The sequence below is a fragment of the Barbatula barbatula genome (genome assembly GCF_947034865.1).
Source record: "Barbatula barbatula genome assembly, chromosome: 9".
Classification (NCBI taxonomy): Eukaryota; Metazoa; Chordata; class Actinopteri; order Cypriniformes; family Nemacheilidae; genus Barbatula; species Barbatula barbatula.
This window is the reverse complement of record NC_136772.1, coordinates 19,137,653-19,152,950: the sequence shown is the minus strand read 5'-3', so window position 1 is coordinate 19,152,950 and position 15,298 is coordinate 19,137,653. Positions and strand designations below refer to the sequence as shown.

Here is a 15,298-nt window from a genome sequence, read left to right as displayed (position 1 = left end):
TGTTAACCTCATTCATGGCGTCATCTATCTGTTTAAGCTCCTCGTATCTGTCCCGGGATTCTCTTAGTGGCTGTACCATTACCTCTTCAATCTGAGGAAATAACTACAAAGAAGAATATTAACATCACAACCATCTTCTGATTTTTATAGCAACCATGGGTCCGTTTCAGAAAGGTGGTTTAGTGAAAACTCTGAAATGAAGGAAACTCTGGGTTTTCCGTTTCAGAATGCGATGTATGTCAAACCCGAAAAAGCAGGGAAACTCGAGCCTGTTTCTAAAAGAGAGGTAAATTATACTCCAAGTCAGTAACCATGGTAACTTACTCTTTGAACCTTAACTCGTCGGGAACAGGTTTTCTTTGGTAAACCCAGTTTCTTTCGATCTCCTCTCCATTTTAAAGCTCAAGTGGTGGTGTACATCATTCATTAATTTATAAGTGTCATTCTTTGCACCACACAGAGACCATCTCGGTGACTAAAATGTCATGTGTGCCTTTATAGACGATCCTCTACGTGAAGAAGCTGCATTAATTCATAGGGATGTATTTTGATTTCAGGAGAGCAATTTAGGTGGCGAGTGGAATTTGTCATTTCCCTGTGCATTTGTATTAAAACTGTACCATTTTTCTTTGCAGTGAAATAGATATATCAACACATCATTCATCCTTACATCAATAACATCAGTCATCGTGCCCATGTGTTACATCAGAGCATACTCTTTCCCTACATTTGCTCACAAATTGTATTTTTCTATGGAGGGTGAGAAAGGACTTCATAAAGTGCACGAATACAGAAATTAATAAATACAGACATAAATGCAGAAATTAAGCGATAAAGGTACAAACAATTAACCAAAACCTGCAGCCATTCCTACCCAAATCTGCTCCAAGCAGGGTTCAAACCGCTGATCATTCTGACCCCTAACAAGTATACACGACGTCTCACACTCATCACCAGAGCATTGATGGGGGAGTGAGAATATAATATTTTTTATTATTTAAATTTTATTCCTGGTGTTTCATTCATTTATTCATCCATTTACTGATTCATTTATTTGTTTATTGGTAGATTTATCTATTCATTTAATCTTCAGTCATTTTCAGCACATTAGTAAAGCCACTGTATGCAGAGCGGAAAGTGTGCCTTTGCTCAAGTGCTTTCTGCCGCCTTGTTGCTTTTTCTTTTGGTGCCGTTGCCATGGTGAATTGTCATATCAGAGCTCTATTGATCATGGGTTGTCGTAGTTGTGGTGTATGCGCTCAACTCAAGGTGAGCCAACCCAGAGTTGATAGAAGTAACTCAAATCAGCTGTTCTGAAACCAAAAACTCAAAGTTTCGCATCTTGGTGTAAATCAACTCAGAGTTAACTCTGTGTTGGTTGACCCTCCTTATTGAAACGGGCCACTGGATTGTTTCCGCTAAACCTATTTTTTCATTTGCTGGATGCATCACTAGATTTAGAGAATGCAAGATGCTTTTCAAAGGAAATCTGGAGACAAGCAGCCACAATAAAAGATACTATTACACTTAAAATAAACATGACCAGGAGCATGCAAGCAAAGGTAGCACTGTGAGAAGGCCCGATAAAATTCATAAAACTGGTGTCTTCATAAAAAAACATAATTTAAACTGTATTCAGCGTTACCTTCATTACTGTCTCAAACATAGGGATGAGGACAAACTTGATGAAGCCAATTTGAGCAGTGGGCTTGGTCACTTTTTCTCTGTCCATGAAAGGAGCTACAGGTAAACCCTCTGCCTTCTCTCGATCACTCTGTTTAATGGGAGTATTTAGAAAGAAATCAATACTAATGAAGAACATACAACTGAATTGAAGTTTTACAATGAAGGATGAATTTCTAACTCGGGATGTTTTCAGACACACCTGTATGAAATACTCTTCCAGTAAACAGTCCACCCACGGCTCAGCAACCTCCATCGGCCGAACTTCATTAGAGATGTCACAGCATTTAATCAGGATCATCTTTAACTGTCAGAAAAAAAGTGTCATGCTTCAAAACTATTTCAGAGAATTTTAAAATTTTCTATTTATAGGCATGTGTTTAGATAAAACTATCATTTTAATTTCATTCTGTGAACTACTAAAAGTATTTTTACCAAATTCCAATTCCAATTATTGTTTCTATTTGCATTTATTTGAAAATAAAAACCGGGAAAAAACATGCTTTGTATTTTTTCAGACCTCCAATACCGCCAAAAAAAAGAATTCAAAAGACACCGGACTAGAATGGCCACTGTTTTCTTTCATTGCCCTTCCTACTGTCTGTTCCAAAAATACCAGTTCTTGTCTAAGTATAATAAATTATTTCTGATTTAAATGTATTGACATACATTTTTGTGATTTTAGTGGGTACATATTGAGTCAAAGTGTTTAATTTTAAACAATTATGTACCACCCTATTCTCAACACTCTAAATAAAATGGTTTATTTTCAATCCAGCATTGGGTCAAAAAAGGAATTAATTTCTTTAATTCAATTAACCCAGTTAATTTGTGTCCCCATTTTGACCCAGCGTGTTGAAAATAAAAAAATTTAAGGCGAAAAACTGTTTTATAGTATAAACTAACCACTATTTAAAACATGCCCATCAACCCCTACAATATACATACTGTGGTACTGGATTATATTTTATGATAATGATGCCAAATTATTATCATAGTAGTATTTACATGGACCTTGATGGGATATATCTAAAAAAATGGTAATACAATTATGTTTTTTGGGAAGTGCAGGTACTGTACAGAAAGCTCACACAAGTAACATGCTCCTCATTTGCGAATTCAAAGTTATCCACTTTCTGTTTAAAAGAGTCCAGAATCTCTCCATGTCGAGCCATGTCTGTGGCCAGTATCAGAGTGATAGTTCCCTGTGAAAGAAAGTATTTGGACACTTCGGTCAAAACTAAAAAGGTTTTAATGTAATTGCATAAAGTGACAGCATATAAAACCAAATGGTATTTTTAGATGAAAAAAATTAAATCACAGTCCAGGTATAGTTCATCACTATGTACAGTAGAGTACTGGCCAATAATAATTTCTGGAGAACATTTTAATTGAAGGTTTTATTTATTCATTTATTGAAACATGGAAAGCCAAACCTGACGAATCTGTTTGAAAGCTTCAGGATCGAAGTTGGCAAAGATATTACAGTCTGGCTGAGAGAATATCTGAAAGGCCACAGCACAGTGGTGGTTCTCCAGAGGGGAGATGTCATTGTACCTCACAGCCAGCTCTGTGCGTGCATTAATCTGATACCTGCAAAACAGTGAGTATGTGTTTGTGAATGAATGTGGAAGCATGTTCATGTTTATATGCTTTTATAAATGATAGAACCTCTTACGTATTGTTGTACCCAGGATGATCCAAGTCGTGACACACGGCTGCAGTCATCAAAATAAGAATATCTACTTGTGTTAACTTTTCCTAAAAAGAAGAACACAGCACACTTAGACTCCTATATATTTGTGTGTGTTGATGTGTATTCCAGTCCTCCTAGATGGGTAAATTAGAGTTAAAAGTTTGGCCTCTATAGCCAGGCCAGTAATAACTTATAGGTTATTATATGCAATAACCTCCATGGTAACCGAGAGCAGAGTGAGGCATATGAGCGGAATTGGTTTTACACCCCCCACCCACCAGCCATTTATATGCTCTTTTATCCATAACATCCATGCACACAGAGCGGTTATGTCCTTCCACTAAAATCTCTGCCAGCTCTGTTGCATCCGGTGCCATAGGGAACATTGGCGTTTCTCTTCAGGATGTACATAGGATTACGATCAACAACGGGAGTCTTTTTATTCAAACAATTAGCCATACGTCGACAACCAAAAAGGAGAAGAACTTCAGGCTATCCGTTTCAAAGTACATCAACAAATATGACAAAAAGCAAAGTGAACTTTTGCACTTAGTAGAGGCATGATCACAGCACTACAGGTGAGCATTGTGAATATTATTATACACATCGTTATCACTTGGTGAAAAATCCCCTTAGTGCTATGAGAGCGGAAGTGACCTATCTGGCAGCGATTTGAGCGGAAGTACGTCATCGTCGTGCGTGTGTGACAAAGGACGACCCTTTTCAGACCGATAAAACTGGCTGCTTGAGAATCAGCCAATCAGGAGTGTCAATGTGCCCAGTTCCGGCGTGCGGAAGGAGACAGTTTAGTTTCGGTTTTGGGAAAGTGAGCGTTGGTGTTGAGAGACTGTGCAGTTTATATTTATATTTGTTCTAATACTGATAGTACTCGTTTACAAGTGTCTAGAACTGTGTGCGTGCAACTACCAGTGAGTATACGGAAGTTTGTTGTTATTTTCACCTCAGATTAATGTCGTGGCATGTTGGTCATTATCGTATAATGGCGGAGCTTAATTAGCACTGCTAGTGGGTTTAATTCTTGAGAACACTGATAATTAATGGAGATTTAATCTGCAAGCCTTACATGTCTTAATTGAAATAATGTCTTTTCTCTGTTGTTCATGCAATGAACATTGTTTAATTTAACAACGTTGTAATGTAACGTTGTTTAATTTAAGGAGTAACTCTGCAGTTCATACTTATTTATTTTCAGCCAAATGTACTATGTTATATTGTTGCAGTTATTGCGCAACAAATTAATCTTTGAACAGGGATATATTGTATGACTGTATTTATAAGTCTGTATTTGCTTAGTAATAAGCCTTTATTATAACACTGCATTAAAGTCATACATAACGAAATGAGGATTTCATCTTTAATTGTGTGGGTTTAATTATATACCTGTTAGGCATGTAATAACTATTTAACATTTATATAGAGAGTTAACATTTACAGATTTATGCCTGTACCTTTGTTTCAGAACCACAGACACCGTCATATTTAAACCTTAAGTCCAATAAACACCTAAATGGAACATCTTGTGTGCATTCTAATCGATGCTCCCTGGCGGCCATAAACTTTTAAAGACCAGTCAAATTATACAGTCCTTTCCAACAACAAAAGATTTGATCCTTCGAGCCGGATTCAGCGTGGCCACCGTAGGATTGTATAGAGATGTTTTTGGATCAGCATACACACCCAGTAGATGCCCGACCCCGCCGAGAGATCCGACGACCAGCCTGGATGGAAGACTATAACATCTCCCTCCAAGCATTGCAGCCGCCCTCTCATTTGCCTCATCAACCGGCTACACTGTTAGAGCAACAGCGGCCCTACAACAGCATGGTGAGATTCCCAGAGAGACACGCCAGGATGACACCTCTCACACCACCACTGATGCATGAGGCCAGAAGTGTCATACGGGGAGCGGACGCTGCATATCCACTTCAGTTTGAGTATGCAGAACCCCTTTTTCAGAGTACGCCTGCCTCTGCCCAATCGAGACCTGCCCCAGAAACAGCGCTGGAAGTCCTTGAAGTTCTTTATAAGATGAGGGAAGATAATCAAAGGCTGCAGCAAGAGGTAATGGACATGCACAGGCGACTTAACGCTCGTACGCCCCTTCCAGACGCATCAGCACTGCGACAGGTAGCCCCCTCTTCTTTCCCTACATCTGCCTACCACCAGCATGACATAGAGCAGGATGGTGGGGCGTACCAAACCATGCCAATTCCGCCACCTGTTGGTGCTCACACTCTACCTCTGGATGACAATGACTGGCCACCGCCACCACCCCCAGTAGCAGAAAACGTTTGTCAGCCACAATCACAGGACCTAAAGGCAGAGCTCGTAAGAGCACTGAGAGACCTTAAGATGACACATCAGCAGGAGTGCCCCAGTCACCCTGAGTCCCATTATCCAGTGGGTGGGGGGCAGACACCAGAGTACTATGTACCCTACACCCCATGAAGATGTGAGTCGCTACCCAAAGACCTGCGACCCTCACACCACCATGAGACAGTGTACCGCGGGCCTAAACCCACAATCCCTGCATTCACTAAAGGGGATCCGAGAGAGTTCGCCAGGCTTAAGGTCGCTCTGGAGAACCTGCTGCCTGTGGACGCTACAGAGCGCTTTAAATACCAGATCTTTGTGGACCACCTTGTGTATGAAGAGGCACTTCTAATAGCGTACTCGTACACTAACTCACTACAGCCCTGCACTGACACTATGACAAGTCTAATCGAGCAATATGGACAGCCTCACCAGCTAGCTCTCAGGAAAATAGCTGATTTAATGGAGGCCCCTAATCTTGCACATGGTGACTCCAGTGGGTTTAAGCGATTCGCCCTGACAGTAAGAGCACTCGTGGCAATGTTAGACCAGCTTGGGGAAAGTGGAAAGACTGAGCTTCACTGTGGTTCACATGTGACACGGTTGCTATCCAAACTGCCCCATGATATACGGGAGGAATTTAAGAGGTTCCTGTACCCACAGCGTGTTACAATCCCAAGCCTATTGCACTTTTCTGACTGGCTTGACTACGAGCTGAAGATGCAAGAGACAGTGTATGAGCCTCTAATCGGTGAAAACAAGAGCAGAGTAGGACCCAGCACAGAGCGCCGCAACGCTAAGAGTGGCAAGAACACCAACATCCTGCATACCACAGACCAACCTGAGAGCACACCGACAGTTAAGAAGGCCTTATCAAGTGCCAAGCAGCCCGACCAGGTACAGCAAGCAGCAGGCAACATCACAACAATGCCTGCACGTCTCCATCCTCTCACCCACTAACGAGCTTCTACAGAGTGTAGAGAGATTGTGGCAGCTGGATGTTCTGCCATACAGGAGCGAAAAACTTGTCACATGCTCAAGGCCGGATCAGGAAGCAGTCCGCCTGCTGGAGATGAAGACCACATGAGTAGAGGTTGACGGAATTCAGCACTACGCTACTCCCCTCCTCAGGGTAAAGAACATGCCACAGCTTCAGGCACCTAAGGGGGCTGTGGTAGCTAATCTCCGAAGTACAGAGAGGTGCCTGCTGCGGGACCCTCGAAGAGCATCTGCATACTGTACAGAGATTGGAATGCTGGAAAAGGCGGGCTATGCAGTTAAAGTGTAAGAAGAGGAGCTGGGCAAAGCAGCAGAGTCCTGGTTCATCCCACATCACATGGTGAGCCATAACAGTAAGAGCAGGATCGTGTTCAACTGTTCCTTCATGTACAATGGAGAAACCCTTAATGAGCTGATGATGCCTGGGCCCACTTTAAATTCCAGTCTACTCGGTGTACTGCTGCGCTTCAGAGAGCGTGCAATTGCTGTCAGCAGCGATATTAAAGGCATGTTTCATCAGGTGAGGGTGCTCCCAGAGGACAAGCCATTGCTGCGCTTCCTGTGGCAAGATCTGAAGACAGAGGAACCACCCAGCATCTACTCATGGCAAGTCCTTCCATTTGGCACCACAGTCAGCCAGATGAAGACGTTCGAGTGTCCATAGAACAATCCTTTTATGTGGACAATTGTCTGCAAAGTCTCCCATCGGTTGAAGAAGCTCGTCACCTGGTCGACAAACTGATCTCACTGTTGGCTACAGGTGGATTTGAGTTATGCAAGTGGGCCAATAACACCCCTGAGGACAAATTTGCATATTAGTCTGTCAACTACCTATAATTAGTTATGATTGTATCGCAAAGCCATTAAAACTGTTCACTGAATACTTAAATTATTGCATTTCGATTACTGGAGTCAAAAGAATAACTTTCAGGAGTTCAACTATGCAGATAATAGTGGGTTCGGGGAGGTGAGCCGAGGGGGTGGACGGATGTTGAAAGTCGTAGAGATGTTAGCGTAACTGATTTGGTTGTACAAACTAAGCCCCGCCAAAGCAAAGCTGTGTCTGTGTCAACACGATGCAATGAGCATTCTTACCAACAGTTTATTGACAAAAATAAGGAGATAATTGCATGACATATTAATTCAGGAACAGTGTTTTTTCCAATACATGACAATCCCAAATTAATCGGATGAGTTGCAAACTTAAATAGTCTTTACTTCTTTACATCTATGAAGATAACTACATATAGTTGAATATCATGACAATCGACTGTTTCATATCAAAATTATGATCCAAATTATGTATCAGTCTAACTGTGTGAGGGTTATGTTTTAGGCAATATAAAATCTATATCATGAACATGATATAAATGTAAAACAAACGTCTTTTTTACTTATGTAACCTCTGTTCCATGGTGGAGGGAATGAAACGTGTCCAGATAGACAGAATTAATTTAACTTGGGAACCTATCATCTCCAATTATACTTTTGAAAAGGCATATGAACTTGGTGAATGGGACGGCATGCCAGTCCCTGCCCCGTACATACAGATATAAAAGGGAAGATGGTGTGCACATTCATTCACCTTTTTGGGCTGAGGAAACTGAGAGGCACTCTCGTTCGCTGCAGTAGGCCGGCGCAGCGCCTGTGGCATGATGGACACAATGTCTTGTTCCCTCCATCAGGGAACAGAGGTTACATACGTAACCGAGACGTTCCCTTTCTGTCGGTCTCTCAACGTTGTGTTGAGACTGACAGAAGGTGGTCCCTCTTGAAAACACAACTCACGATTTCCAGCGGAACGACACTGACCAGCCAAGGCGCGTCAAAGTGAGCGTCCCCGCGAACCGTAACCATCCAGTGGTGTAGTAAGGTATAAATTCATGTGATCACGACGATAGGCTCTTACTATCGGTCATGCAGGCGGTGGCCTTGTTACTCTAAAGGCGAGTTGGCCGCCTGACACCGTAAGGAGCACTGGGAAGCGCTATTTCCTCACTGAGGAAACACGCTACAGAGACCACTTCCTACCGCAGGGAGGAGTTTTAGTGGAGACACCTACATGGTCTCGTCCGCAGGGGAGAACTCATGGGAACAATGTGGGGTTGAACCGCGAGAGGTGGAGGCCCACCAAGGGGTGGTCATGGGCTACCAACACGGGGAGCCGGCCCATGAGGATACGTCAGACGGAACCGCCCTGTGAGGGGGGGTTACTACATCTGGAGCACTAGGTCCGGTTAGACCTATACACTAAGTGCTCAGGTAGTACCCGCCCTAAGGGGGCAGGCTGCTCCGCTTAGCCTGCCGCCAGGAAGTGTGTAATGATGGATGGGATGCCTTGACTTCATCGAGTGGAGGAAGAAGGGAGGCTGGAGTAGCACACTTACTCACCTGAAGAGAGGAGAAGGCACTTCGCAGGTATACGCCCAAATGGGACCTTTACGCCGGCCTACCAGGACCACTTAAGGCACGAGGGTGCGGGGTGGACAGGGGGATTAGCCCCCCCCACGGCGCACCCCTTAGGAATCGCTGGTCGGGTTGTGCCGTCCATAATACTTACCTGAGAGGGACAGCGCAACACTGAACACACAATCTGTGGGTCTTCCCAGCGGGAAGTGTACCAGGATGAGAAGAGGCACCACTTAAGCATACAGTCACCAAATGGTTAGCTCTTGTTTTGAATGGCCGTGCTCACGATCTGCTCGTCCTGTCCAGGGGTCAGACATGGAGGTTCCAGAGGTCTGGTCACAGGTGCCAGGCCATGCCCTTTTCCCGAGAACGACTTTGTAAGGGGAAATCGGCCAGGGGGAGTGACCGTAAGAAGCGCTCCCTTCCCAGAACAGAGTCTGGTAGGGCCCATAGGGCGCCACTAGCAGAGCTAAATACCCCTAGCAGAGCTTCCCTGTGCGAGGAGGCTCACTGGTGCGATGGCGTACTTCCGTGAAGGCATCAGTTACAAGGTGACCTCGGTCAGGGAGTGCCAACACAGGCAATGGGAAGGGCCTGGGGAGGAAACAGGACCACCTGTGCCTGCCCGAACTGTTCCCAACTGGGCTGGTGCACGGGGATGGAGTCACCACTCTCCGTGGAGCATGACCTGTCGAGTTAGCACGTCGGCTGTCTATTTGAGTTCACTCAGGATAAAAATGGCCCGCAGGGACATCACCCACTGCTGACTCCGGAGATGGAGGCATCGAGCGAGTTGCGAGTTGCAGTTGAATATAGTGTAGCTAACTGTATTTCTAAGGAAAGTGATCCTGACAGCAATAGACAGTGTAGCAATGAGTGACAACAATGAAGACCAGTGTAGAAAACTATAGAAAGTTTTGTATACATTTTATATTGTATTAATATATTTAATATATTTAGAAGGAATTAAAATTTTGATAGAGGTCAAATAGTGGTGATGGGTTCCCTTGATAACTTCATATTAAAGTTTATACCTGTAGGTTGCAGAGGTAGATCATACTGTACATCATCTGTGTGACACAGAAGCAGTGGCGGAAATTATGAAAGGGATTGTTCCTGTAATTGTCATGGATGCAGAGCTAAGAGTGAACAGAGAACAAGACTTAGAGAAACAGAATAAAAAGAATATTACATTGGATCCGGGCCTTAAGGCTTGTAGGGACAAGAATGGCCATTGGCAAGTACTCACATTCTCTCCAGAAATACCACTAACTATATAATTGGTTAAATTATAGCTAGTTTTCTTACCAGCCACCTTTTCATCATGATGGGGTTTATTTTAAAGTCTCTCACTAGTCCAAGGTCGTGGTACATATGCTCCAGGCAACTCAGCATCTTAAAATGAAATAAAAATCCAATGAAGATAGCATCTTCGTCAGTATGAAAATTATTATCAGCAATTTATGTATGCCAAGCATTCTTATGTTTTTTTCAACTATGCACAGTTTAATGATTGATTGATTTTTTTAAATTCATTTTGATAAAGTAGATCACATTGGAGATCACACTGAAAATTCATTTTTTGAATATAAAAATTCATCTTACTGTTTAATTTATAACAATAATAAGAACAAGAGTGAAATTGACAAACCATTCCAATATAGATAATAATTGATAAAAATGTCAGGGATTAGGACAGAACCCAAGCACAGGCAGACGATGGGGAAAACATGAACAACACAAGGCAGACCCAAACTTCCCACAAGGGGGACAAAACAAAGTTTTAGAAAAAAAAAGCTACAAAAAAATCCACAAATTGGCAACAGGAACAAGGGTACTCCGTACACGAGGGAGGGTATGCAAGGCAGAGTACGCAGAGTACGTACAATGTACCAACAGGAACAACAGGGCACTAAGACAATATAAAGGGAAACGCTAACTAGGGATGATCACAAAGGGAGGGTGACAGCCAGGTGAAGGGAATGAAACACAAACGGGATGATAGACCAGGGCCGGTGACGGGCAGGTGACAAGACTTAATACTAATGGGGAACTGGGTGGACAGGTGAGTGTGATGAAACACTAATGGGGAACTACCAGAGAAACAAGGGGGCGGGGCTAAACGATGCAACACCGGAGAGAGAGCATGGCATTACAAAAACAAACAGTGCCATGCCCCTTCTCCACGTAAAACACATGGGTCTGACCTGATGCTGCCACAAGACTTGAAAACCAAGAAAAGGAGAGGCAGGATCATGACAAAAAAAGGAATCTTTTTCATACAAATCAAAAATATTTGACAAACTACTATATACTAACTATATATACTGTACTAAATATAAAACTTTGTATTTTTCTAACAGAATGACATTCTGTTTTTGTAGACAAATAATTTTTTTATTTTTACTGTTTTAACGATTTAAGTAAATTTTACATTTGAATGGATTTCATGCAAAGCATATTTGCAATAAACGCTTTGGTGTTTTCTGGTATCTTATATTGCAGTTTTTAATTAAAGGTCCGGTCAGTGAAATCTAGTGGTAAGGTTGCAAATTGCAATCAACCGCTAACTCCACCCACTACCCCTTTCAAAACACTATGACGGCTGTCAGAACATGGCAAATTAAATGCAAGGTCACCGGAGGTGTGTGTTGATAGAAATTGCTCATTCTAAGGTAATAAAAACATAAACCTTCACTGCGTTAGCTCTTTATACACATCTGAAGACATGTATGTATATTATATTGCATTTCTATCAATTGATCATCCCAAAAATTAAACACTGGACCTTAAAATTCTGATATCCAAAAGATCTTTCATTAGGCTGATGCTCACCTCATTTGGTTCCCATTGCCACACATCGAAGACTGGCTGCCTCAAAGCTTCTACTGTCTCCTGGGAGAGGTGGTACTAAACAAGCCCACACAAACACACAAGCAGCAGACGCAGAAGAAAGAAAACAGGCCAAGAGAGAAGAGGAGAAAGATCCGACAGTGCAGTGTTAGACTCTTACCTCGTTGGATTCCCACAGCCAGACGTCGAAGGCGGGTTTTCTGAGGGCATCTATGGTTTGCTGGGAAAGCATGTACTGCAGGCGACAGAGCTCCCAGTTAACCCCCAATAACCAACGCCTGGCTGTGGCCATTATGTACATTTCATTCACACATCTTTGTTAAATAATGTACTATAAAGCAGTTATAAAGCATTATTAAGCACTGAACACGGGGAAGATTATTATTAAATTTTAATTCTGTCATTATTTACTCCATCCCATGTCGTTACACCTATGCTTTAAGAAGGAATACATTTTTTGTTAAATGTTTTGAATACATTGTTTTTCTGAATATATTCCATTAGTTATTGCATGTTAAATATTTTGAGTAACTTTATAATACATCTTGTTTTAAGAAATTAGTCAAGTCAAGTCAAGTCAGCTTTATTTATATAGCGCTTTTTACAATTTTCATTGTTACAAAGCAGCTGTACAAGAAAAAAATGACTAAGTAAAACATAAAAGGTTATGGAATTCAAAACACAGGTCAAATATCAGACACACAATAAATTCCTATATGCAGTGTTAATTAAATAAGACAACCAAATTCTAGCAGCCCCCCCGGCCAGGCAAAACAGTGCAAAACAGTATGCAAACGGTGGCGTTTGCATACTGTAGTGAGATTGATTATGCAGCTCTTTTAGATGTCTTCTCGTCTACACATTCAAACTGGCATGCTGCTTCCGGCTGTAAACACTCGAGAAACAAATGAGGTTTGTTATCAATGAGAGCTGCAGCAGAAGGAAATGTTTTTCAGTGAATTAAATATAAGTCTTCTGTTAGCTTTAGAAGACTTACAATATAGCACACACGTTGTATGGGCTTCTGTTACAGTGGCGGAAAAAAACAGCAAAAAGATTTTTCACAATTTCTCTTTTTGTGTTCCACTAATAAACAAACACATAAATAAAAACAGCATACAGGTTTGAAATTTAATGTGAGTAAATAATGACATAACTGTGAGTAGCCTAACTTATCCCTAACCATAAACCATGTAGTTCCATAAAGCATTAATACATTCAATTACAATAAAAATAATTAAAATATGGTTATTGTATGAAAATAATAAAGGCAACAAATTACAAACACGAAAGTACATTTGCCATTTTACCTTTGGGTATGAAGGCACATCTCTGCGAGGAGTTAACTTCTTGTTGTCATCTAGAAAACTACTGCAAAGGTTAAAATAACAGAGTGTGAGCTCATTGCTTAAGAAGAAAACATTCTGTGTTTTTCGTTTTTGTGTCCTAAGCCAATATCTCTTAAAGAACGTATCTTGAGAGTAGACAGCTACGTTTGATTCAACTATAATCCTTACTGATAAGTGAGCATGTGAGATCCGTGTCAGCTCATTAACACTCAAAAGGGAATAGATCGTATGTATTTTAACAAGAGCTGACTAAGATTTTCAATTCTCCTCTTATTAAAAGCAAACAGCTGACCAATGTTAAACTAAAATACAAATTGATACACATTTTTGATACACATTCTTAGTATTACTGTATGTATACTCAAATGTTCTCAATTAATCTTTCATAAATATTTCAGATTTTGGAAGTAAAATGGAGGAAAAGCATTTCACATTGACTTTAAAAATCATTATTAGTTATATCCATTTCATCTGAACATTTTCTCAGTAAGCCAGTTCAACAATGTTGTTTACATTTGAAATAACAATATAAAATGATTTACTGATTTCAATATTTAATTCTAACAATTCTGATAACTGTGTGATGGCTTATGGGAAGTGTTTAAGGTGCCTGACCTGTTGTTCCTGGAGGCCATCTCCTCTCGCAGCTTCTTGATGTCACTGCGACATTTTTCGATCTCCACTACTTTCATACCCTCCACTGTCGAAACAGAGAGTTAATAAAACGAAAATGTAATGACACAAAGGAAGGCGATACATGGTTTTACATATTTGAATTGGACCACACAGAAAGAAAATATGGAAATGAGCTGTTAAACATGCTTACCAGCTGCATACCCACATACTAATTTTCCTAGTACCCACATGCATACTGCTGAGAAATTGCAGTAAAATTATATTTGACACATGATGCTGTCTGCCATGTTTCTCTCTACAGTCCACAATCATCCTGCAACCATGTATGTACTGTGACATCTAAGTAGGTTACAGAAATATCAAGATAGTTTACAGGTATTTTCATACAGGTATGGTCATACATAGCTTGTCATTTCTTATTTTTTACGTAGTTTATAGACAACACTGATTTATCACCACACCTTGACTGGTGAATAGTCTGCATTGATGAAAGAGTCAAAGTCCATCCCCGTGGTGAATGAATACTTTACTTTCTTTATGGATTTCTATGAGCACACACAGCTATGCTGCTATGGAATGAATCCTGATGGCCTTCTGGCTGCTTTACCGTGTAAAATGTGCTGGCTTCTCATTCTTGACATGTGTCAACAAATAACGAGTTGGACATATGACGTAGTATTTCTGTCATGATTCTGCCGCATCATGTCTTGTTTCTCTTGGTTTAGTGGCGGGATCATGACAGAATCTCATGTTTTGTGTGGAGAGAGGCATTTATGGCCCTTATGGCCTTCCATACACTCTCTCCGGTCTCATCTCCCGCCCTCTCGTCTCATCGTTATTGATTCACGCCATTCACCTGTTCCCCTCTTGATTTGGTCCCTTATTTAATGCCCTTGTGTCTTCTGTCTTGTGCTGGTACATTGTGGTTGTGTGGTGAGTTCCCGTGTTGAGTCGAGTCGAGAAGTAAATTTTAGTCTTGTTTTAGTGTAGTAAGTCGGTCATGTTATTGTATCCATCCTGTGTTTTGTTGTGTTACACCCTTGTGGGTCTTTGTTTTATATCTATTATTAAAATCATCTGTTAACCCCTTACCCGCTGTCTGCACCTGGGTCCTCTGTCCGTGTCTCACCACCAACGATCATGACAATTTCTGTGCTCTTCCCCAGCATTCGTATAGGTTTCAGAATTTTTTTACATTAGTTAATGAAACATAACATTTTATTTGATCTCTAACAAGATATGAGGTTAACCAAGCTTGACAGAAATTCTAATTCATAAATCCACTAATTCTCACAGTAAGTACAGTAAACCCTAACAAGTGTTTCTCTCTACTGAAAAA

General features: G+C 41.2%; 1 protein-coding gene across 2 annotated transcripts in view; it reads right to left on the bottom strand.

The window, feature by feature from the left end:
• Positions 1-15,298, bottom strand: part of pde9aa (phosphodiesterase 9aa) — a gene marked incomplete at its 5' end in the record, with an annotated part of 28,721 nt that overhangs the window by 427 nt on the left and 12,996 nt on the right. The window contains 11 exons of one of the 2 annotated variants that reach the window (XM_079463969.1): positions 8-103; positions 1,646-1,774; positions 1,886-1,990; positions 2,775-2,888; positions 3,120-3,276; positions 3,362-3,444; positions 10,156-10,260; positions 10,430-10,516; positions 11,957-12,031; positions 13,285-13,345; positions 13,939-14,023. In XM_079463969.1, coding sequence (XP_079320095.1) covers positions 8-103; positions 1,646-1,774; positions 1,886-1,990; positions 2,775-2,888; positions 3,120-3,276; positions 3,362-3,444; positions 10,156-10,260; positions 10,430-10,516; positions 11,957-12,031; positions 13,285-13,345; positions 13,939-14,023 — 1,097 coding nt within the window. Of the gene's footprint in view, positions 1-7; positions 104-1,645; positions 1,775-1,885; positions 1,991-2,774; positions 2,889-3,119; positions 3,277-3,361; positions 3,445-10,155; positions 10,261-10,429; positions 10,517-11,956; positions 12,032-12,134; positions 12,210-13,284; positions 13,346-13,938; positions 14,024-15,298 lie in introns of both variants that reach the window. The other variant, XM_079463968.1, reaches the window with a different exon arrangement.